Source organism: Aptenodytes patagonicus, chromosome 5 (assembly GCF_965638725.1).
Source record: "Aptenodytes patagonicus chromosome 5, bAptPat1.pri.cur, whole genome shotgun sequence".
NCBI lineage: Eukaryota > Metazoa > Chordata > Aves > Sphenisciformes > Spheniscidae > Aptenodytes > Aptenodytes patagonicus.
This window is the reverse complement of record NC_134953.1, coordinates 56,575,725-56,600,802: the sequence shown is the minus strand read 5'-3', so window position 1 is coordinate 56,600,802 and position 25,078 is coordinate 56,575,725. Positions and strand designations below refer to the sequence as shown.

At 42.2% G+C, this 25,078-nt stretch overlaps 1 protein-coding gene across 2 annotated transcripts; it reads right to left on the bottom strand.

The window, feature by feature from the left end:
- Nucleotides 1-2,170: 2,170 nt before the first annotated feature.
- On the bottom strand, nucleotides 2,171-23,777 carry LOC143160479 (LIM/homeobox protein Lhx8-like). Of its 2 annotated transcripts, none has more exons than XM_076338209.1 (4): nucleotides 23,656-23,777; nucleotides 23,163-23,321; nucleotides 15,403-15,568; nucleotides 2,171-2,969 (listed from the first exon to the last, which is right to left on the bottom strand). In XM_076338209.1, the coding sequence occupies exons 1-3, from the start codon at nucleotides 23,734-23,736 to the stop codon at nucleotides 15,506-15,508; spliced, it is 303 nt and encodes a 100-aa protein (XP_076194324.1). In that variant the 5' UTR covers nucleotides 23,737-23,777; the 3' UTR covers nucleotides 2,171-2,969; nucleotides 15,403-15,505. The 2 variants fall into 2 exon arrangements, with proteins under 2 accessions (XP_076194324.1, XP_076194323.1); XM_076338208.1 differs by lacking the exon at nucleotides 2,171-2,969 and adding an exon at nucleotides 10,329-10,446.
- Nucleotides 23,778-25,078: the final 1,301 nt, after the last annotated feature.

The window sequence follows — 25,078 nt, the reverse complement described above, 5'->3', positions numbered from 1 at the left end:
TATCCTGTGTGACTAAGAGATATGTTGTTTCCTGTAAAGAACAAGTCATATAACACCAGCTGTTCATTTATAGGAACAAATCTTTCACAGGAATGTTCTGAACAGTTTCCTTAAAGGAACGATATAATGAAAACTGTATGACTTAAATTACTGGGGTTGTATTTCTTGCATATTCTAATTTATGAAGCAGTAACAAGGATAATAAATGGTACAAGATCTTTTGCACCATACAAGAAAACTCTATAGCAAAATGAAAACCATACAGCACTGATTCTTAATACAATCCTATAATAGGACTCTAACTTCTATAATACCTACTTATCACAGATCTTTTATCCTAGCTATTGAGATTAAAGCTTAGGAATTTTAGCAAACAGAATAGCCTAGCCCCGTGGGTAAATTTTGAAAACTGTGCTCAAGGAGATGCACATACAAAATCTGTTCATTTACTACATTTTTTGCCATTCTTTTTTTCTATGTGATGTTTTGAACATTTGTCCCTTCAGGTTAATATGGTCATTTGAAAGGAAAAAAATAAACAAAAATCTCACAAGAGAGATGTGAACTTGAATTTGTGTGCCCAGATTGGAATGAGTAAAAAGGCACTTTAGGAGCTGGATAAAACAGGCACATTCATAAGCCTGTGATTTTCAAACTTGCCTCAAGGCCAACAGTGCTGAAGACATTACAGTGAGACAAAATAAATAGTTAAACTTTTGCTTACTTGTAAGGCTTTATAATACTAAGGGCTAAAGTATAGAATTGTAAGATAGTTATTATATTGTCCCCAGCAGATTACTTGTTTTGTTGTCTTTAGGATTCAGAAATGTTCTTATTTTACTTAGACTGAAATTTTAATCATCCCTACTTTGCATTTAAAATATGATATTATTTCCCCTTCTATAATCTGTAAGAGAAAACTGGAAAATTTCCTTAATAGTTGGCAGATTTGCTTTGTTATGTAAAATAGATCCTTGGCAAAAAAAATTACAATTAACACAACAGCTCCATTATACAATAAAAGGGTTGTTTTATAAAAAAAATCTTTCTGTTTGAAATACTTGAAAGGAAATACATTGTTTTGTTTTGATAGTGAATTGAATGTAGTTAGCACGCTAAAATATTTTGCCCATAAATATTCCAAAATCTCTCTACGTGATAACAGCAATCGCTAGGTGTAGGGTGCCGCCCGCTTGTTTACAGGTAATGCCCCAGGTTTTTGCATTTAAAAGTATTTGCCATAAGTCTCTTTTCAGATTATAACCTCTCTTTAAGTTAAACCATTTTCTGCAGAGACACCTCCATATCACTAAAATGTAAACATCATGTTAAATAATATGGCTCTAATTGCTTCTGCCTTTCGGACTTCTCTGCTGACTTTCTGAATGCTGATAAGAAGGTGTCCAATTGAATCAGTCTATTCCAGTGAGATTTATTTTATATGTAAGACCGCTAAAGTATTGTCCTCAACAGCTTATTCTCTTTATTGTTGTTGTGGTTTAACCTCAGTCGGCAACTGAGCACCACACAGCCACTCGCTCACTCCCCACCCCCCTGCAGTGGGATGGGGCAGAGAATCGGAAGAGTAAAAGTGAGAAAACTCGTGGGTTGAGATGATAATAATTTAATAATTGAAATAAAATTAAATAATAATAGTAATAGTAATAATAATAAGAATAATATACAAAGCAAGTGATGCACAATGCAATTGCTCACCACCCGCCGACCGATGCCCAGCCAGTCCCCGAGCAGCGGCCCCCCCCGGTCAGCTTTCCCCAGTTTATGTACTGAGCATGACGTCACATGGTATGGAATGTCCCTTTGGCCAGTTTGGCTGTGCCCCCTCCCAGCTTCTTGTGCACCTCCAGCCTTCTCAGTTGGTAGAGCATGGGAAGCTGAAAAGTCCCTGACTAGTGTAAGCATTACCTAGCAACAACTAAAACATCGGTGTGTTATCAACATTATTCTCATCCTAAATCCAAAACACAGCACTGTACCAGCTACTAGGAAGGAAATTAACTCTATCCCAGCCAAAACCAGGACAATTGTGAAAAAGATTGAATAGAATTGAGGCATAGGATCAGTACATATTATAATTAATATTTAATACAGTAGTACTAATATTATTATACTATAATATAATTAACATAGATATTCAGTGCAAGTCAGTTGAAGAATGCCTACAATTCTAGCTTTACAATAATTGCTCTCTATCATATCTTTAAGTGCTACGGTATTTTACTTCCTGACATTGTATTTAACTCTAAAGCTTTGTAAGGTGCTGATTTCCTTTCAATTCACTGTGGACTGTACAATTTGTTTAGACAAATACACTATTTTCTCACTGTGACTCAAAAACCAGGAATATTGGAGACTGCAAATTTCAGTTATTTCTAATATCAGACTTCCCCAGCTTATAGAATCTTGGTTTAAAATAAAAATTAATATATGTGGTATATATCTTATATCTAGCAAGCTTTCCTACCAAAACCAGCTTTGTAGATTAAATGATTTTAAAAGGTTAAATGTCTGTCTCTGGTACACTACAGGGAATATTGTAATAATGTTGATGAAAAAAATACAGGTGTGTCTTTTAGCCCAAATTAGGAAGGTGAAAGATAAGAACTAAGTTTGGGGTTCACACAAATATGATGAAGCCAGGAAGGTTTCACCCATAGGCATTCGGTCCTTTTTGTCAAGAATAATGCAGTTTTAAAGCAGTTTCTGAAATCCTGATCCCATTTAAGTCAGTGTCAAGATTCAAAAGCCATCATCTGAACAGGATCTTACTCATCATTTACTTATCACATGATATAGCCCAAGGGGTGTATCGGGGATAACAAACCCCTAAATGATACACATGAACAGATAATTAGAATAACTCTTTAGAAAACAGTGTCTCGTGCTTTCAGCTTTTCAGCTGTCCTTTTCTAAAGAGCCTTTTTTTGAGGTAGACAGGATTCTGTAACCTGGAAAAGAAACACAGGGTTTTGGTTAGATTGAACAAAACATTCATATTTCCCGAAGGAAATGTTATTGTTTTTCATTTCAGTCCTCAAAATCAAAACTTCCCTTTCTCAGTTCTATGTGAACTGATTTTTTTTTTTCAAACTTAGGAATTCAGCTACTCATTAAAAAAAAAAAAATCCATTATTCATCCAGACTTACTGTATGAGTTTCCAGCTATATAATGCAATGTTCAGGTAGGTTTCAAGTGAGGTAAAATGTGACCACAGTGTAAATTCTCAGTGTGCTTTGTGTTCTGACATTGCATATTTTAAATAAAAATGTACAGAAAAGTTAAATTAAAGCAGTAAAATGCATCCAATATAACATTGTGGTTAAATTTTCAGCAGGTTCCTCGACTACATCTCGAGTATTTGAATGCACATTGAGCCCAAAATCAATAACCACACATGTAAAGACTGGTTTTGCGTCTCTGCATTCACCCATGCATGCACCCATTTTATGAGTATAGTTACATCCAGCTGGGATGTTTATACATATAAGTCTGATTCCAGCAAGCAGATGAAAAAATATTTAATTTTATAATAGAATTTCTGTAATAATTTTTTCCAAGGCATTTCCACGTGTGCAGATTTCAAAGGAGACTGGTTTATGCTTCACAGTCATGGTTTGGCCTGTTTGTCGGCAGAATTGCCCCATTTCTGATCATCTCTCTAAAATGCATCTGTTCGATTCCTCTCATCTGACTCTTCCTTTTTAAATTCCATTTCTAATAGTGACTGAGGCACTCCAGGAAGTGTGTGCCGTGCCCAGCAGATTGCTGCACTTCACCGGTGTTTGAAAGCTCTTGGAGCAACCTCCAGAAACTGCTGCCTGTCGTGTTTTATTGTTTAATTTTCCAGACTTCTTTAAATCCCGTTCCAGTCATAGTGCATGAGCTATGGTGAATTATTTCCTTCATAACTCTACTTAGAATAGATACACAGAGTCTGCTGTGAACAAGAAGTAATTTTTTATTTAAAGTTTCCATTAATTTATGTCAACAAGCAGTTAACTGCTAACTTTCTGTATGGAGATATTCCTCCCTCATCACAAAAGGCAAGATTTTCTTTCGCAGTCACTGGGGCTCTCGGAAGGAGCTCTTTACACCCCAGCGACAGCTCAGCAAGCGGAATTTGCATTTTACATTAAAAAGGCATAATGTGAGAGGAAGCTATCTCCCTCCCCATCGTGATATATGGGAAAGCCATATGAACTGAAGAGGGGAACAACTTAACCACAGGGAAAATGATGAAATTTCCTTCTTAAGACAGGCCAGGTGCTGTTTGGTTTGAAATTCAAATGTTTCCCTCTTCTTTTGTGGTCCAGTATGATGGGAAACAATATTCAATATGCATTCCTGGCATCCATGAGATCTTGTGGAAATGATTATTTACGTACTGCATGTTTTTAACTTCTTCATAAATGCATCTTGATTGTCTTTATTATTTGGGGGGATTTTTTTTTTTGGATGTCATAGTAACATGAGAAAAGGTAAATAGTAAAACTATCTGCCTTTCTCTACATTATGTATTAGTTCATGTATTTCCTCAAAAAAATTTTGCTACCATAATCTGTTCTGGTCCTTTTAAAGTCACCTTTTCTGTCTTTCCACTCGTTATCACTGATGTTAGAAACCAAATCGCTTTATTATTACTTTATATCTCACTCTTTATTTGACTGAGCTAAGCTTTCCCTGGGCCATCCTCACTGGCACATATTGGTGTCTGATCCTGTATTTCTTAGCACTGATCTCATCAATAACATAGCGATATTTATTCATCCAAAGTTTTCTCTGACCACAACTAGAGACTTTTGTCATTTCGCCATGTGCTAATTTGGAAACACCACTCATAATCCCTTATATTTCTTGTGGCTAGAAGAGTAATCCATTTATCTGGTCTTTGAGTCTCCTCCCCCTGCAAATATGGCTCCCCTTTGGTGTTAGGTGTGAGCCCAGCATCTTCCCTGCCACAACACTGGTTATCAGCCCAACTTACTGCATTTACGACTGGCCACTAGACCCAGCAGTCTCAGAACTTGACCACCTCATCATACACTCAAAAATCAAATATTGATTTATTTCTGGGTCCTCACATGATGCTATTCAGAGTCCTAGTGATGTCAACTGATTTCTTCATGTGCCTTATTTAGCACAGAACCTTTGTACGAGGGCAAGGAGCTCAAAACTGTGGCTAACATTATCTTTTGCTTTAGCCATGATTCCATACTCTTTCCTAAATGAGTTTTAAAATTAATTTGGTCACAAATAAAACATTCCCTAACTAATTCACAGTTTTATATTATAATCATATCTGCTCCTGAACTGCAGTTGTATGGATAAAAAGACCTGAACTGGTGAAGTGCTTTTAACTCTGTCAGTCTTTAGTATTTCCAGCATGGAGAAGTTCATTAACATGGAGTCCCAAAACTAGTATTTCACAGGATGCTCTTAATAACCTCTGTTGCTATGCGGTGGAAAGAGTAAAAACAATGTTGAGTAAATCCTCAAACCCCACATTGCAAATACCTATTTCATCCTAACAGAAATATCCATTGATAATGTTTTCTCATGAGGCTTTCACATTGCAAAGGCACCTTTTAACAGCTGGAAAAGTCTTGCTATAGCTCATTGTTGACTGAAATTGAAAATTATCATAGCAACCTCCCAACTCTGAAATGTCTGAACTGTGCAAGGCTTCCTCAGGCACTAGCATCTCCACTGCTAATTTTTATTTTCATAGGAACAAGCATGTTGATGGGTAGGAGAAACAAGAGGTTTTCCCACTCCGTGTTGTTCATCTTTTTCTTGAAAAAAGATGAATGGCATAGACATGGGTAAACTGAATATCATGAACGGTTACAAGGATTTCATTCTGCACGTGCCCACGATTTCCCTTGAAAATACCATTGAGCAAGAGGTTTTCCAGGCAGTACTTTCAAGGCTGTAGAACATCAGCAAGTATTTTCTGACTGCATGCTACCATGTGTGTGTCCACATCAATTTCTCCAGCTCCAGTATTCTTCTTGCTCCCAGAGCTCGCTTTCTTCTGGCTCTTCCACATGCCAGCTGCCCTGGGTGACCCTGCTATGAGCAGGGGTTAGACCAGACCATCTCCAGAGGTCCCTGCCAGCCCAGCACTTCTGAGTTCCTGCTGTCCTGTAATGTGCTTTCTCTGCTCTTAGGCTTTCCTCCTCCTCCCCTACAGGTACTTCACTGACTCCTGCCAGCATCCCTTTTCTCTTCATGGGTACCCGCAGGCTCCATTACAGTGTCCAGAGCAGCACCCAGGGCAAACACAGGCTGACCTTGCAGCAGAGCATGCAGTGCGTCACCCAGGTCCATGCTGGTCATCTTGTGAGAGTCCCAAGCGAGGTCTCTGCATGTTCTTGTTTGAATGTCGAGGGCTTGCTCCAACGCCAGTCTGTGCCATGCCTCCAACATTGCTCGCGTTTGCAGCGTAAACTTGTAACGGGCGTTTGACACTGACGGGCACACAGTGAAATTTAGAGCAGCACAACCATGCTGGCGGAGGTGAGTGTCGAGCTGGTAATGGCAAGGGTAATTTAAGACTGTTTTCCAATGTCCCATCTCTTCTGAGTCAAGTCTAGGTATTTCTCAGCCTGGGCGAATCGGGTACATGGTAGTGGACAGCTGTGTCGGCACACCTCCCAAAACTGTATGTGCCTTCCTTTCCACCTTTGACAAAAAGCTAGCTTGAAAAAAAGAAAAACCCAACGCCCAAAAACCGCTTTCCCAGTTCTCAAATCTGTGCTAAGCCCTGAGCTGGGGTTATTTCCAGGGAGGTGTGTGAGGCAGCAGATCGGTGTCCCCGGCTGGGTCCATCCAGGCACTCCAAGTGGCTCTCAGGGCTTTTCTTGTGGCTCTCTCCTTGCAGAAGCATGCTGATCTCCCCATGGAAATACTGGCCAAATAGGGTAGCAAAGGACATCTATGGAGTTTAACCGTTTCTACTGATGCTTCTGCCATTCTGCCACTGTGCCTTCTCCCAAAGGGAAACAGCGTTGCCTTCATCATTGGCTACGCCAACAGAATATGATTAGTCTTTTTTAACTTTGAAGTACTATAAATTAATCTAGATGCTCGTTCACACTGAGAAATGGTTAGTTATTTATGAATCTGGTATGTCACATAGTTACCCAGCACGGACAAGCTACTGCTGTAATTTTAACCTAGGATGGAAAGTGGTGATCTGTATTATCAAAGCGAAGTCACTAGCTGGATGTTGAAATCCTAATTAAACAGGATTTTGAGTACTCAGCTCTGGAAGTCCATATTAACTGGAGTAAGCTGCCTACTTTGAATGGTTGTGACCCTTGTGATACTTTTGCATAGGAGGACAGATTTGATTTCTTTGTTGTTATTGGAGTCTTTAATAATCAGTGTAATTTATAGGGACAAGTGCATAGAATCTTTTTAAATTTTTCATTTTTATTGATTTCTGTAAGCAGAGACATTCAGGGTGGTAATCGTGTATTGTAACGTAGTATATGTCACTGTAACAGTGGAAACAGAAATTGAATCTATTTCTGTGATTCCATGGCTGAAATTACAGTAAAATTTTCACTTGGACTTTTCTTAGTTGCAAAGTTAGGATCCTGGAGCAAACTTAGCTTTCCCTTTTTGTGCATAACTGTGAAAATAGTCTCGAACCCCATGGTAACAGTCGGTGCAGTGAGCAGGAGCCGGCTCTGGGCAGGGTGGCAGCTGGCAGTACACGTCTGCCGGTTCTCCCTGGCCTCTCCCACAGCAGCTAGACACTGAAATTCTGCCAGAAGATGCTGCCTGCACTGTCTCTGGTCAGGTATCCAAAACTGTTGGGCAGGTAACAGTTTGAGTGTAATTTGGTGTTAACTGTCTGTAAAATGTGAATAATAATAATCCCATTAATCCCCATTAATACTAATGCTACCCGTGTCATTGGAACGTCATGAAGGTTAAATCATACTGCTCGCACATTTACGTGCGATTGGGGCAGTTCTGCAGAAACTCGAGAGAAGAAATTAATAATGTGGAAAGCAATTCCAAGTTTAAATGTTAGATAATCATTACTAATTTCTAGGCTATGTAGTGAGAACAAAAATAAATACTGAATAAATACCTACCAACTGACTTAGTTCAGGGAACAAGCCTTTATTCATCTGAATTGAGTCAATTCGTTTGAAATTTTCTCAGTATATATTAGCATTCAGTATAACTAAAGAACCATTTTCCTGAGTAAAAATAGTATGTGATTGGACAACGAGAGGCATCCTTCTGTGTACAGAAACATGCAAATGCTTCAGGATGGTACTCGTGATCTAACCTGTCCCAGAGCTGCAGGAAGAAATGTGTGTGAGTTGAGCATGACACTTGGATGGGGCACAGGGCACCTGGGGATAACCTCCCTGGTGGGTCCCCCATCCTTCCTCTGACCCCCCTACACACTGCATCCTCATCCTCCTCCATCCATGGAGGCTGGAGCCCAAAGCAAAGCAGATCTTTCTGCCACTGGTCCACATGTGCAGAGACCAGACCTCCCTCTGACCCACTTCCATCAGGGAGCTGGAGAGCATTACTCCTCAGGAGGGGGAGCCAAAATAGGGAAAGATCAAATTAAATGCTGAGATGCATCACACAAGCTGGTATAATCACAAACTGGTAGCATTCATCGTTGAACTTCTGAAAGCAGTCTCTGCATCCTGACAAATTTTTTGGGAAATCTGGGGGGAAGATGAAACCCAGTATTTAGTTTTTAAAAAACAATCAACAGAAGACCCCAGAAAATATAAAAAAGTGAGCTTAACTTTTGACCTGAAAAAAGTCTGGAATTAACACTCTAAAAAAAGGGAATCTTATAAACAATCAAATGGTAATAGATGATAAACGAGCAACATTAATTTTTAAAGCAGGCACTATGAAAGACCAGTCTAATTTCCTTCTCTGGGAAGGTAACTCACCTCCCAGGAAAGGTCAGGCAGCAGATGGGAGTCACATCTTGACGTTAGAGTGATGTTCACACAGTCAGTCCTGGCTTTCTCTTCCAAAAATTAAAGAAAGACAGCCCAGAACAAATTGCTGTAAAGTGGGTACCTAGCGTGTTAAAAATAATTCTGAAGGAATGACTGTCAGTAATTCACTGTCTAGCGAGAAGGACATATCAAATGGGTCTGCCATGATTCCAGAAGGATTTAATACAGATTTCAATAGATGAATTAGGTGATATACTAGAGAATACATCTATATAATTTGCAGGTGACATCAAAGTGCAAGTACTTGTGACAACAGGCTTCAAATTCAAAATGACGGATTTCAGAAATGGTCTGGAATCAATAAGATGAAATTCAATAAGGACAGTGCAAGACAGCAGTCTTAGGGAGAAATCAAATACACAAATGAGCGCAAACTACATAGGCAGCAGTGCTTCAGAAGAGTTATAGTGGGCCATGTATTAAATCTGAGACAACAACATAAATACTGCAGGAAAAGCGCAGATGTCATCTGGAGATGCAGTGGTTGGAAGTACCTGAATTGGACACAGTTTTTACTTGTTCTGCTTTATCTGTCCACGATGAAGTCTTAGCTGGAATGGGATGCCCAATTTGGGGAAGAATAATTTTTAAAAAGTTTTAGACAAGGTAAAGCAGTTCAAAGGAGAATAAAAACTAAATGCGTAAAAATAACTAATAATAGGAAATATAACACCCAACAAAAATGTGAAAGATTTCATACCTGTAGACAGGGAATTCTAGCAGGTTAAAACAAATTTTCAAATACTTGCACAGTTGTTACAAAGAGGACACAAAGGGCAGGACAAGCGTTCAAGAAAACCTCCCAGCAAGGAGGTTCAGAGTAGGAGGAAATTTCCCGTTCTGTGGGCAGACAAGAGCCAGAGCAGGTCACCTGGGGAGATCTCTGCCATAAGCTACCAAGCCAAGGTGAGACTGACGCGTCAGAGATGTCTCCGATACTCTTGATCTTCTCTTGGAGCAAAGAGTTGAAGTTGTTGATTGATTCTGTTCCTTTCAGCCCCATTTTTAAGATTTCATTTGACAAAGTACAAAAGTTTTTCCTAAGCACCACTGGCCCATGCCACTTTTCAAGTCACCCTGACCTTTGAAAAATTTGACTTTCAAATTCCCAACAGTTAACACGTGACAACATCTTCGAAGTGATATGACTATGGATGCCGGTTTTCGTTATAACCAGGTGAGGTACATCAGCTCTGCGGGCAGGTGTATTCAGCTGCTTTGATGTGGAAATCACATCAGCGGTGGGTCCCGAGGGGTCACAGGAATTGCATGGTCCTTTCCACGGGGCTCTCCGGTGCAGAAGGAGATGAGGATGAAGGGAAGGGGAAGATCATGCCATCTGAGCAGGTGGCCACGGGGGCAATCAAACTGCACGTTCACGTTGTAACGGGCGAGAGTGGACACGTACTGAGGAGTAAAGGACAACGAATTGCTTTTCAGATGAGAACAAGATATTTAAAATGCAAAGTAAGCAGAGACATATGGTTGGTATTCAAAGAAGGGGGAGTGATGCAATCAGAGAACTGTCAAGGGAAAGTATTTTAATAACTATATTGGGAATACAATGTAAATCTGTCATCCAGCCTTACTGGAGAAAAATCAAACACATAAAATTCTCCAAAGAAAAAATGCACGGTTACAAGAAAGCATCTTGAATCATTACGGATCTTTCATATAGTTCATGTGATAGCAAAAGTGGCAACAAGTATATTATTGTTTATCTGCCAAAAACTTCAAATATTCTCATTTTGCCTGTAAAGATTACTGATGGTCTTTACCTCTAATTTTCTATTCTAGAATTTTTTTCTTGGTACTTAGTATGTTGCATAAATATTTCAGTGAAAAGCTCTATGCCCACTTACGTTTTAATTCATCTTTAAAATCTATGCCTACCAAATTTCAGCACTTTACCTGTTTCTCGCTTCTCTATGTCCTCTGTTTCTATTTATACATACACACATAAATGTGCACAGCAACATCAGCAGTCTACAGCCTGCACAGCCCGAATAAGCAGCCTCTCCATTTCGCTAAGACTGAACACAACTGTTGCTTTATCTATAATGATACGGAATGGGAAATATAAGTTTACTCTGAATTGTTACATTACATTGCTTTTCTGGCTTTACCAAACTATGATTTTCTCTCTGTTGGTTTTAAATTGAACCTTGTAGTATTTAGCTTATTGTCTGAAAAGAAAAGAGAAATAGTGGGGTTTTAAGGGAATAATATGTGTATGTCCTCATATAGTAACTAGCAACTTATTGACACTTTCTGGAGAAATGAGGACAGCGTAGCATATATCTAATGGCATAGGAAGAAAGAAAGGATTTAGAATATTTTTGGCAGACTATAATGACTAGGAAACAGGCTGCTCATAGGTAACATGTTAAGCCATCATACCTTGCACTTTAATTACAGGGAAGGGACCAGAGGACAGCAGCCCAAGTCAGTTGGCACTGTGCTGGCTCACGTAAAGCAGTCACGGGTTAGACCTGAGATCTGACTAAGCTGGCTTCGGGTTGGGAAGTAAACTGCTTGTTTAGAAAGCCTTGGAAGGTGTAGGTGTTTAATGGTACTTCACAGATGGAAAAGATCTATATGCAGATCTATTTATACATTTTTTGCTTGTATATTATTGTCCTCCTCCAGTCTAAATCTGCTTCATCACAGAGAGAGGTCTTCAGAAAGTTCCCGTGGATCATGAGATTTTTGAAGCGTTCTGTTTTATGCAAATTTACTCAGATTGTATTTTAACTGACAAATGTTTATCCTGTTCCACCCAGTTGTTCCCTTCTTACCCTATGTAAACAATTTTCTTCTTGTCTTTTTTTAGTGATCATTCCCCTGAAATGCTGGCATATAAAATTAATACGGGGGAGTAATTTTTTTAACTACATTGAATGTTGTATTATTTTGACCTTTGAGCATTTTCATATTTTTAATCAGTCTTTTTTTTGGGGGTACCTATTTTCTGTAACAATATACTATTAAAATCGCATTATATTCCAGGTGTGGAGATGATAGTAAATGTTTGAATTTACTAAATTGGAAAGGATCTTCAAGAATAACCTGTGTGTATAATCTTTATTTACATTTTTACTGAATGGCAATAACTTCATTAATCAAACAATACCAGTGCTACTGCATATAAGACTTTTGCATTGATTATCTGAGATAATGCTTCCCAGAATCCCTCCTAGGATTATATTTAGCTCTTATACAGAAGCAGTTGCACAAGCATGACACAAGTCTCCAGTGCCGGACAGAGGGTTGGGGGTGTTGGGATGTGTTGGAGGATCTGAAGCAGAGAAGAATCCCTCTTAGAATCAAAATGAAAAGTAAATTTGATATAATTTGCTTAGGAAATAATTAAATAAATCACATATTTAGTGGTATGTAAGATACACAGAAAGAATCCCTGATTTTTCAGAGTACTTTCATATCAGTGTGTGCTAAATTAGCTTAAACAACGCAACTAAAATAGAGTATCATTTGTGGCTCAGACCTTTTACTTAGACAGCAATCAGTCACCAACTGGGAAAACCTTAGTTTTAGCCAGTGGGTTATTGCTTTTTCTTTTTTTCTGTTTTTACATTTACATGATTAAATCCTTTGCAGCGATTTGATTGAAGAGCGTTGCTTACTGAAAGTAGTTTGTGATATGTCTGAAAGCTTTTCCAGGCAGTGGGAAAAACAGTGTGTGAAAGACGGAAGGTGGGAGTTCTGCTCTGCATCTTCTCTATGCCTGAGGGACATTTCACCGTGACAGTTCGCCTTCCCTTTAAGAAGAGAAGACCATAAAGACCTAATCCCACGAACACAAATCTCATCCCCATTTGCACAGAAAGAATTTCCAAATAAAATCATTCTTTTTCTGTCCATACTCTGACAGTCTGTATTTTGGACGAGGGATTCTCTCCGAAGCTAGAAAGCATCCCACTTGCACCTGCACAAGGCACACGTGTATGCTGATTTATGGGATATGATTGCTTCAAGGACTTCATGGCTTGCAGAAACATGCTTGTCTAATTTCCTTTTATTTCAGTTTTTCATACCAGAAAGACGTAACACCACATCATCCCATTACAGTACTATTAGTAGCAAGAATCAGTAAGGGTTTTTTGTAAATCAAGTGCTTTGCTTTTCCTTTTAAACCAATTTCAGTTGTGCTTTAAAAAGTTAAGAAAAATAATTAGATAATCAATGAAAAAGTATCTAATTACTCCTAGCTTGCTAAGTACAGCTGAAATTGTGGTTAAAAAACCCAAATGTGCTAGAGTTACAGGAAAACGTGTTCAGCCAAAATCATCATCCCTTACACAGGCTCATGCAACTGAGTGAACATTTAACCAGTCTTTGGAAGAGGCTGAACGAGGCAGAGAGCTGCAGTCACTGTAGCAATGGGTGGTTGGAGTCGGCACCCCGGCACCTGTGCTGATCTTCCCCAGCCTAAATGGGGCTTATCCTTCAGGATCAATGGTCAGTGTTTATTTAGCCAGTGAGATTAGGATGGGATTGCTCCTAGACCTCGTTCCCTTTGCTGGAAACCAAAGACCCGTCAAAGAGGGAATATGCTGTTTGGGGACCCAGCGATCTGGTGATGTCAATGCGCCTGAGAATGGCTTTCCACTTAAGGGAAAAACATGGAAAGCTTTGAAAAAAAAAATAAAGTATTGCTAGATTTTTGGTTCAGTAAGGTTTTTCTGATTTAAAACTAGATTTTTGCAAATCAATTAACAGCAGTGGCAATTTTATTTTCTACATTTCTTCTGCTTTACAAAGCATCAAACTGCTGATAACATCCATCTCAAGGCAAAGAATATAGCTTTCCTATTTCTGTATTTTCTCAGTGATAAATTGAGTACAGTAATGAAAAAATGTAGGAGAGTGATGAAAGGGCTGCAGAGAGAACAAGTGCTCGTCCTTTCCCTTCTCTCTGCATCTACCAAGTGAACAATATGAGTCACAGAAAATAGGGAAAATCTATGGCATCAGAAATTGAAGAATGATTATCTGCAGAGAGTCTGCTTCTTCATTGATGGAAAAATGGTTGCATGACAAAATAACTGTGGGTAAGAGATGAAGATCCTTCGAGTTGCTTGGAAAAAAGAAAGCTGTCATGTTCATCTTTCAAAGAACTTTCAGCATCATAACAAATTTTGCCCATCAGCCTTCATTCAGAGCGCATCCTTCCTGCTTCGCAGAGCAGGCTCTGGTTGCAAAGTGAAACTTTGGGGCTGCTATCTGCCTCTGCTCCTGCGGTAACTCTGGGGTTTAGGCCAACGTGCTTGTTCCAGAAGCACCCCAGTTGGAGACACATCTCCATCCCTCCTCGGAGAAGTGGTGGTTTGTTTCCAGTTCGGGGCCAACCTCTCTTATACATAATATATACATTATTTTGCTAAGCTCTTACTTTCAGTCTTTGAAGAACATGGGTTCATAACGTAAGCATCAGAGATGTTAGCATAACAGTGTAAAAATGGTCCCTGAAAATCACTGTTAGTATTCATAACAGAAAAAATCCACCTGATATTTTAGCCTAATTTTTGTTAAACTTTCTAAATCTTACTAAAATATTTATGAAAAATGTATTCAATTTAGGTATTTCTTAGTTAAATGTTTGGTTATTCTACGTGAAAATCAATCACAGTGATATGATTGATACATAGTTGGTAAGATTTTCTTAATCTTTTATGCTCATTAATTTTAGTAATAAATTTAGCCCTTTTGTAATGGCTTCCATTACTTGAAGTTTTATGCAGTGGTACCCTCTGAATTTATAAATTTATTCCAATGCGCATGTTATAAATGGCTTCTTGGCTTGGTAACAGTCCTCCAAGTATGATGGAAGCAGCCGTCCCTGCCGCCTGCCCCTGCTCACGTGCGGCTCCACCTTTGCTGGGGCCGTTGCTCACAAAACCTGGGTGAGAGTCTGAACCTTCAAGAAGCAGCACACGGTGAGCACATGGCCGAAAGCCACAATGTATTTTTGGTTTAGCGATGCAGAGAAAACGCCTTGCTTCGATGAATCAATAGCAAAACTCTCACTGACTTCAGCAAACCTCTTAAGTATAAACTTGCTTTTCGTTCAATTCCCATATTCAAGGCATGGCTCATTTCAAATTGTTTTGACAAATCCGAATAGATTTACTTATTTGAGATATTGCTGCTGAAGATAAATAAACTATTTTAACGTGACCCTTCCAGAGTCCAAGGACTGTCGGTGCACACCACCGTCATTAGCAGCTCGGCAGGGAGCAGCAGGGACGGCATCCATGCAGGTGACACATCTGCCACTGCTGACGTCTTCCCAAGTCTCTCATGCCTTCATAAACTTTTACTGAGGTTAAAATAGATCATTACCTTTGAGAAGTGACACTGCCACAAGTAGAGCAGGTAAAGGCCAATATTTCTGTGCCGAAACGAATGATTTAGGAAAAATCTTGTAGATGTGAATCCAGGTGTGTCAGCCTTTAACCAGCCAGCATCCGCTTCCAGGAAACCTTCCTGCCCCTGTGACTCCAGGATACTGTTGATAGAAATACAATAGATACAACAGACAGAATACTTGCTTACGCATCTTTTTATTTGATTTTTCTTCCAATTCTGCATTAGCATGTTCCTGTGGCCATGTGGGTCTTTTTTCTATAATTTAAGACTGATATTCAAGTTGGTCTAAAACAAATTGATCACTGATAACAGATAACGTGATAATAAATTTCTAGTTAAAACATAAAGGATATTTCACTAGTTTATACAAATTATGGTTATACTGCTAATGATAGGTCAAAGGAAAAGAGATTAATCAAAAACTTACAAAAATACTACTTTTATGAGGTTTTCCTCACGCTTTAGTGTTGACATGAATTGGAAATAAATGACGAATCAAGATGTAGCCATTTTTATTCACAGCTCACCCATAATTTATTTTATCAGAACCAGTGTGCCAACGCTGCTTCTGCGTACAAGACAAAGCGTGTTTAATAAGCAAGAGGTGAGGACCTTTAGGCAATGCTCTTCAATCAAACTGCTGTTAAGGAACTAATCATGTAAATGCAAAAAAGAAAAAAAATACTCTTAGTTTTCCCAGTTGGTGACTGATTGCCACATAAATGAAGATTTGTGCCACACTAGCACAGGCTGTTGTCTGCTTCTTTATATTATTTACTCTACTGATTTAAAAACTGTATTAACTATACTCTAAAAATCGTATCTGTTTTGGGGGTATTTTACAAGTCACTAAATATTAAGCTCATCTTATTATTCTATTTTGTCAGCCATGAAAAAAAATCTGTGTGTTATCTTTGTGCAGTATTTGATTACAATGGGGGGGCTTCAGCTGGACAAAAAATGATGCTACTTGGAGAGTCATCTAGATGGTTACCTGCATTTTTATGCATTCATAAACAGTTAAATTGACCATGGGGGGTGCAGGTAGGGAGGGAGGTGCTTTGACTTTTCACGTTATTTCTGCTGGGCTGTGCTGAGCTGCTGCAGTCAATGAGCCAGCGCTGCCGCCTACACCGTCTTGTGAGACTGTCCCACGATCTCAGGTTACGCGTTTCACCAGGAGTAATAATCTGTGAGCTGCCCTTGGAGTTACACTTACAACGCATGTCTGAAATGCTCCAGAAAATGCAAACTCTTTCTTTTCCTTCCATTAACTCTTTTCAGCAGCCATAAGGAGGTGAGATACCGTGGGTCAAGACTGGCACAGTAATACAATTCATAGGCATCGCCGTTTAGGAGTAGTAAAATGTTGCTGGGCACATGGGCAATTAAGTGGTTCCACAGATGAATATGGCTTGAAAAATTCTGAACTTTTATTTTTCTGTAACTTGCAGTTTCCACTTATCCTGGCTTTCAAGGAATTTCCTTCTCAAAGAAAAACCTTATTTGCCCCTACCTCAAGCTGGGAATTTGGGATGGGATTTCATCCATGAAGGGTTTCTTCTCTGAAACCTAGACCTTTTAAAATACAGCAATTTACATTTTGTTTTAAACTCAACTAACTGCATACAAATTTAAATCTTTGCTGTTGATTTACTCTTGCTCATCTACTCCTGTTTGACAATCTTAATGTTAGTGGCTACTGTTTCCTGGGACGTGCCCTTCATCGCCTTCATGGCCCTTGCCCAGACTCGCTCCACTCTCTCCATGCTTCTTTTCCAGGGGCACCCAGCCCTGGACCCAGCACTCCAGATGTGTCACACCAGGGCTGAGCAGAGGGGGATAAAATAATATTTCTTGTGTGGCAACTCTAATGCACCCTGGGGAAAAAAAAAGTACATAAAAGTGGAGTGAGGGGGGGGGGGGGTGTTGAGTGTTTACAAATGATTTTGCAACTCTAAAAAGCACAATTATCTGTTTTATGATAGATACTGTGGTACAATATGTTCAACTATAAAAACAATTTTGTTGGAAAAAATTTGTTGTGATGTTTATGGTTGTTTTTTATTTTAAAATAAGATATTTTAGATGTGGCATTTAGAGGTGTTTAGGGGATCAAAATTGTTTACAGGTCTGAGGATGAAAACAGTGTACATGTTTGGCAGAGAGGTGGAGGATTTACGTAGATATAAATAATTTAAAAATCTTGACAAAATTAAGGCTGTTTTAAAACAGTTTCTTGCTTCTTGGAGCATTCGAAGCATGCTGATTTATGGTAACTTATGAATTTTGCATTGTAACACTGTGACTTTCATTCACTAACCACTTGACTGATAGTAATCTGTGCAAAGTCCAGCCTTTAAGGGGATTCTTTGCAATCCTGCCATTTTTAGTTTGGGGTCACAAATATTTGGCATCACAAATATTTGGCATCATCTACTTTCTATATAAAGCCACTGGTTGGAGGGTGTCCTCTCCCAAACCACACGGAAGCAGGCTTGGATTTATTGCTGGGCAGGGGGTCAAGAGCAAGTGATGAAGCTTCACAAGCACATACAGATATCTCACTGGCTAATTAGCCACTGCGCTGGATTAGCAGCATTAGCTGCTGCGTGGGATATCAGTCAGTGTAATCTCCTGGAAATAAGTTACATCTGTTTCGGCTAATTAATACACCTCACAGTAGTCACAGTGGTTTGCATTTGGCAACATTATGAATTTTTTGTTGCTTGGTGATGGTTGTCAATGAGCTCTGCAGATGGTCGACTGGCCTGTTGAAGACCCTGCTAGCTGTTAATGCAGTCCCCCTCTTTTCAATCACATACGGTTCAAACATATTACTTATTCCTAATAATCACATTTCAACCTGGGATTTTTTTTTTTTCATAAAAACTTTCCTTTGATTAACTGTCCTTTTTTTCTTTTCTTTTTTTTTTTCCCCACATTTGAGTGTTATGGTTGTGTCTGGTTATTTAGTCACAAGGTGCTTCATCCTTCTGACTAAAATGGGAAGAATAAGAGAAGGAAAGAAGAGGAAATTAGGGTTTTCTTACAAGAAACCTTCATGCAAGTGAATATGTCAAAATTTATGAAAACTTTTGGAAAACAGAATCATTTGTAAAGCGGAAGGTTTTCCAGATGCTGGGGGATCTGATGACTGCAAACTGGAAAGTCGTATAGATTCTCAATTAGTAGAAAATGGAGTTCATCGCTGGTTTTAATAACCCTCATAAGCACATTTTAATTTTTCTATGTATTTGTCATAAAAACTAATTATTATGTCCAAGCCATAAAAAGAACAGTAATCTATTTCTTATGTCACGTTAGTGATTTCTAGATATTATACAAGTTAATGAAATCAATATGCATATTAGGAAAGCAAAGCAATACATTATTCTGTCTGCAGAGAGAAATCAATGTTTCACCTTATTTCTTTCAGTATCTACAGCAGACAGCTGAGGTCACAAAGGTCCCTAACCTGTCATTCCAGCAATGCGGGGTTCAGAGATGCAGCTGATGGTAACCCCACAGTGAAATGCAGCATCCTTGTCTGCTGTGGGCAAGCTGTCCCATTGCCAAAGGGGTGAGAAGCCTCCGGTGGATGTACCGCTGGCCCTGGCTGCATTGGCCACCTCAGAGGAAAAGTTTCTTCTTGCAGCCAGGTCTGTCCTGTGCTCCCATCACTGCCATGCCTGGGAGTGAGCGGGGAACCGAGCCAGGGACCTGCCGCCATGTGTTTGTGGAATGAATTGCTAGAGATTATTAGCTCAAGTCAAGACCTGATGACTTTTTATCTCTGATAAACATCTCAAAAAAAAAACATCCCACACATGTATTTTGCAGTTTTCATAGCTAAATTTAGATTTTTTTTTTTTAATTTTAAAAGGCAGATGTACAGAAAATGTTACAAAAGCTGTATATACATGGAAAAAAAATCGTATATTCAAAGACGGGCTCTGGGAAGATCTGGAGATAGTCATGCTGCCTTAGTGCACTTCCCCAAGGGGTGGTGTGTGCTGGTGGGAGGAGAAGCGTGGTGTCTCCACTACCTTCTGCTGAGACCGTGCTGCCCGCGCTGCGGGAAGAGTGGGAAGTTCAAGAGTGTTACGTTCAACGCCCGCCACGCCCTGCACTGCAGGAAGAGTGGGAAGGGGCATGGCTGTCGAGGAGCCTTATGTCACTCATCAGGTTGGTGGGATCAGAGGGTCATCTGCTCCCAAATGCCAGAGAGAAACATCCGATCAGGAAATTAAAATGCAGGGACCCTGAGAAGATAATAAACCCCTCCTCTTCTGAGTTCTTTTTCTAGATTTCGGCTGTGAGTGCAACTCAACTAGTGTTTCCTGAATACTAAATGGTAACAAATTACATTGAGATAGTGTTTTTTATTATCGCCAAGGAGTCCCCAGTGCTTTACAAGCTGGTTTGTACACCACAAACAACCATTCCCCCCCACCCCAATGATGTGCAGAGAGGTCTCGGCAGCTCAGAGCAGCATCACACCATCAGGGCAGGGGGACATCCGAACTGGTGGGTGGCACCGGGGCAGGGGGACAAGGACAAAGCCCACTTTGAGTGCAAAACCCCATTTGGGCAGTGTTCTGCAGTTTGCAGCAGCTTTTGCAGAGATAGCTGTGGGGTCCTTCATGATGGCAAATGTCAGGTGCCTCTCAACGTTTATGCTATTACGTTTATGCTACCAATATTAGATTTCATATTTACAAAAACTGTTTTTTCCATCCATACAGACAAGGCCAAAAATTACATGTACCACGATTCACGGAAAATTTATCTTCAAGGCAAAATATTTTTCCTATAGAACTGCATGCATATTAAGGGTTAATTAATTTGATGGAGATCTTCAGAATAGGCCTTCATGGTTTTGTAATTAAAAGCACCAGAAGAGGAAGCAAGAGATTCAAGTTCCACGTATTTTGTGCCCGGTTCTGTTCTCACAGCATTAGAGTAACAGAGCAAGTTTTGGCCTCACATGACTTTGGGAAGGCAGCTAACTTACATACTTTTGTTTCCCAGTCTGTAAAAAGTCCTGCCTAACAAAGAACAAACCTTGCAAAGTGATTTGAAGTTTTAAAGTGTGAGCATTGAAGGGAAAAAGTCTGTCAAACAGAAACACACCATGAACCACATCTTCATTTGCCAGCTTTCTGTTAAAGCAAAGTTAGTGAATGGACTGTGAGTTTCAAAATACCAGCAGTCATTTTAATAGCAAATTCAACAATTCTTTAACATGTAATATCCATAGTGAAACTAGACATAGTCGTGGAAAACAGCAGAAAGCAGTTTTGAAAACTCGCATATAATTTTTTGGGCAAATAAATTGAGTGCAATTATTTTCATCTCTTCTTTCCTATAAAGAGAACTCTTCGTCATGCAGACATTGTGCATCACACATCAGCTAAATACCTTAAATAAATTTGAAAACCCAAGACTCCCAGTGACCATAAAAATTAAGTAATAACCCTCTGGATAATCCCATGCTGCATAGGAGGAATTTTGTAAACCAAACAATGACTAAGTTTAGATTTCCTTTTTTTTTTTTTTTTTAATTTTCTGAGCCAATTTCTCATCTCATCCCAAACAGCCCATATATTGCCTATGGCAAAGCAGCAGATTTGAGATAATCCAGGACGTGTCTTTCATCAGAACACTGCCAGACAAACCACAAAGAAAGTGGAGTATTGACTCCAACACTCATGCTAGAATCACCCGTTTCAGTCATTCTTCAGGTTATAACATTACGGTTTGCAGTTGCCCAACGCTCTCCCAACTATTATCCTTACTGGCAGCCATCTTCCCGTACACTGACAAATTTACACCACAACATAATGCAAAACTGTTGATAACAGCCGTCACCAAATTGATCCTCCCAAGTATCTCCTAAAACAGCAGCACTGCAGGCAGACACAGGGCAGCAGCACTTGGCCCAGACCAAGCCTGCTCAGCAGTCCCCCCGCGCGAAGGCTCCCCAGGCGACCCCCCGCAGGGGCGCACACCAGGAGCCCCGGGGAAGGCGAGAGCTGACATCCCAGCCACACAAAGCTCATCTCACCGCCTGGTCTTCGGAGGCTAATGCTCTTCCACAGAACAGGACATCAATAGCTTTGATAGTTGTCCCATTTGATGTCGCCCGTCTACATTCTTACTTATTAATTTACAGGGCTGAAGTTGGAAGACGTACTGCTGATGATCAGCAAGATACCAGTTTACCAGCACAGATTCCTTTCTCTCTCTGCCTGTGCAGGAAGCAGTAACAAACAGCTAATTGAAACCTAAGGCTAAATCATTCAGAGGTCTTTTGCTCCAAGCCACATTACCCCGACTGTTCATACAGGAGACAGCAATAATCAGTAAACGAGCTACCAAAGTGTCACTGGAGTTAGTGGGACTGGGACCAAGTTCAAGCTGCTCCGCTCCCAGTCCTACCGCGCTATTCATGTGCGAGCCCAGCCTGTTGCAAAGGCGGCTTGGATTTGCTAGAACAAAAGGTATATAGCAGCTCCCCCACACCTGCACCTACCCTATTTTAAATGAACACCAACCCAGCATACGTGTTCCTTTGACCTCCTCACCCCAACTGAGATCTAAGCGAAAGATCTCATAATAACATCGAGATGTTTTCAGCGGCGTTACCGACTTTCACTTTGCAGGATATACAGTGGCTCTATTTAAGGCTGCATCTAATGGAATCAAGTGCCTTCTAGCACGACTGTCTAATCTCACTTTTGAAAGGAGAGAGGGCAAAAGTCTGATCCAGGATAATTTTAATGGCCGTAATACAGAAGGAATATAGCCCCCCTCCCAACCACATTAACACTTTCTGTTTAAAGTCACATGGTTTTGTTTGGTTTTAAATGATCTCACTCCTGAATGCTCAGGCTAGCAAAACTACTCTGCAATCACACAGCTCGTTTCCTTCACAGACGTTACTAGACCACCTTTTCCAGGAATAACTTATTTCCACGTTTCTCAAGAGGCACTTTTTGCTTTGAGATTCACGACATCGCCCTAGAAGACTTGTTTTAGCTAATAACAAATGGGTCACACCGCCACCGCTTAACCAGGAGCGTAAAGCACGGCAAGGAAGTTACCCATGCTCTGAACCATCAGCTTTCTTCCCCGCTCTCTCCCACAGCACGTCAAGAAAATACAATCCCAGAAACGCAGAAAAGCGTTACCCAAAACATAAGCAGCAATTCCGTTCTCCTCTAAGGCCCGAATCTCACAGACAAGCACGCAACTAACTTCGTACTTTTAGGTACTCCCGTTTCCGCAGTAACTCCACTGGCGCTCGCAAGCCGACGGGCACGCCGTTTCGGGTGGAAAGGGGAGCAAGCCACGACGACGGCACAGACGCCGACAGCTCCCGCAACAGCGGCGCGGGAAAGCGGTTCGGAGAGGCGTGCCGGGAGGGGGGGCAAGGTTCCTCGGAGCCCGCTGCCCGCTCACCGCCCCGAACCGGGCTCCGTGAGGCTCGCCAGGCGCCTCCGACGGCCCCAGCCGTCCCGGCGGGCTCTCCCCCGGGCAGCCCGGGCGCCAGCCGCGGCACCGGGCCGGGCCGGGCCCCGCGGCCTCGACACAGCGGGAGCCGGTCCCGCGGCCGACACCGCCCCGCAGCACGCCGGGCCACGTCGGTGGGGAGACGCTGCCGCCACCGGCCCCGCCGTCCGAGGCCGGGCGGCCCCCCCGCGAGGCGCCGGGCCGGGCGCTCTTACCTTCAGCAGGTACTTGTCCACGATCTCCAGGCCGCAGCTGCTGCACACGCACTTGCCGGGGGCGCAGCCGGAGCCCGAGGCCATGGACCGCGGCGAGGAGGAGGGCGACAGGGCGGCGGAGGAAGAGCAGGAGTCCTCGTCGGCCGCTGCGGGGCTCGCCTGCGGGGGAGCGCGCGGGAGACCGCGGTCAGCGCCCGGCCCCGCCGGCTGCCGCCAGCCTCGCCCGGGAGAGGCGGGGAGCTCCGCGCCGGCCCGGCCCGGCGGTCTGCCGGCACCTACGGCGCCCCGCCGGGGAGGGTCGCGGCGGGAGCCGGCGTTTCTCCGCGGGGCCAAGCGGAGGGGCCGCCGGACTCGAGCGGAGAGCGGCGGAACCGCAAAGCGACAGAAGCGGCCGCCGCCCCGCACCGGGCACCGGCGCCGCGCTCGCCCCGCGCCGCCCCCTCCCCGCCGGCTGCCGCCCGCTCCCGGTGCGCTCGCTCGCCGCCCCGCGCACCTTCTCCGAGGGGCCGCCGAGCGCGGGAAGGTCCTTGTCCTCCAGCCTGCAGACGAACATCGGGTCGCTCTTCCAATACATGGCACTGCCCTACCGCATACCAGCTCCGCTGCGGGCGGCGGGGGCGCGGCGAGGCGAGGCTGCTCCGGGGACCCCGCGCCAGGTCTCTGCTCTCAGCGCCTGCAGGAAAAAAGTTTTGTTTTCAAGTGGGTGGACCCCGCCGCGCGGGGACCTGCCTCGCTGGCCTCACCTCCTGCGCAAAACCCGCCTTCTGAGCATGGCGGGATCGTTATCTCCGCCAGCGAGCCCGCGCCGGGCTTTGTGCTGGGGGTGGGGGGGAACGACCCAACAACAACAACAACAACAAACCAGCAACGAAAAAAACCAAAGGCTCCCCCCGCGTTTGTCTTCATCGTTTGCCACAGCTTCCCCCCGCCGCCCCAGTCTGAACAAAGATTCGAGTTACATCTCTGTATCAGCAAAGAAGGCAAACACGACGGAAAGCAGGAGTACGTATGAAAGGGAAAGGTTTTTCCATACTGCTGAAACCCAAAGCCCGAGCGTATTCCTGTAGCTTAGACTCACAACTCCTAAATCTACCTCGCTGCTTCTACTCTTGCTCGCGCCTCCAAGATCCCATGATAAAACCTTTCTCGTTAAGCTAAAAAAAGGAGCATCTGAGCTGCCCAAAGGCCGTAGCGTTACTCCGGTTCTGAAATCAAGCCTGAAAGACCACGGATGTTGCTAATTAACATCAGTGTCTTCGGTCGCGCCGTGGACAGAGGGTGCTAGGAGCTGGCTGTCCACAGCTCCCCGGAAAACCAAAAAATTTCTTTCAGCGAAGGGGGGGCGTAGGTTACTGGCAGGCTTTTTCCACGATTACAAACCTTGCCCGCAGAGTTCCCTCAAACCAAATACTGCTGGTGTTCTCGGGACATTTCAGGAGAATAAAGCAACAGCTTGTCCATGGCAGGTGAGGTAAATAACCGGGGTGTCTGCTTCTCTGCACGTATTTAACTAGCCAGGTGTTTTTAATTAAACTTGTCGTTATGTTTCCATCTTTCCCCCTCCTCTCTTTGTTTCAGCTCCGCCTGACGATAGATGCAAGACATGTTGCAGAGCCTCAGTAAAGCAAACAGAGAATTGCCCGTATGCTTAGAAATACGACAAGTTTGATAGAGGGGAATTCTGCTTTTGAGAAGCTGTATGAAAGGAGAAGCCCCATATTCTTCTCCCCCTAAAAATTATGATCGTTGTTTCAAATCCCAGGACCCCATTCTGCAGGACGGTAACTGAACGAGTGGCGGTGCCGCGCCCCGGTAAATCCGGGGCGTCCCCAGCCAGTCACTCGTTTGTCCAGCGCTAAAACCGACCTAACCCTGGACAGAATCTCGCTTAAATTTAGTCCTAATGTCCCTCACAG

Excerpts from the sequence above, each read along its gene's own strand:
- LOC143160479 (XM_076338209.1), bottom strand. The coding sequence starts at position 23,736 with ATGTATTGGAAGAGCGACCCGATGTTCGTCTGCAGGCTGGAGGACAAG. Across the intron at positions 23,322-23,655 it reads TCGGCGGCCCCTCGGAGAAG|GCGAGCCCCGCAGCGGCCGA; the intron begins GTGCGCGGGGCG and ends GCTCCCCCGCAG. Across the intron at positions 15,569-23,162 it reads TGGACAAGTACCTGCTGAAG|TATCCTGGAGTCACAGGGGC; the intron begins GTAAGAGCGCCC and ends TTCTATCAACAG.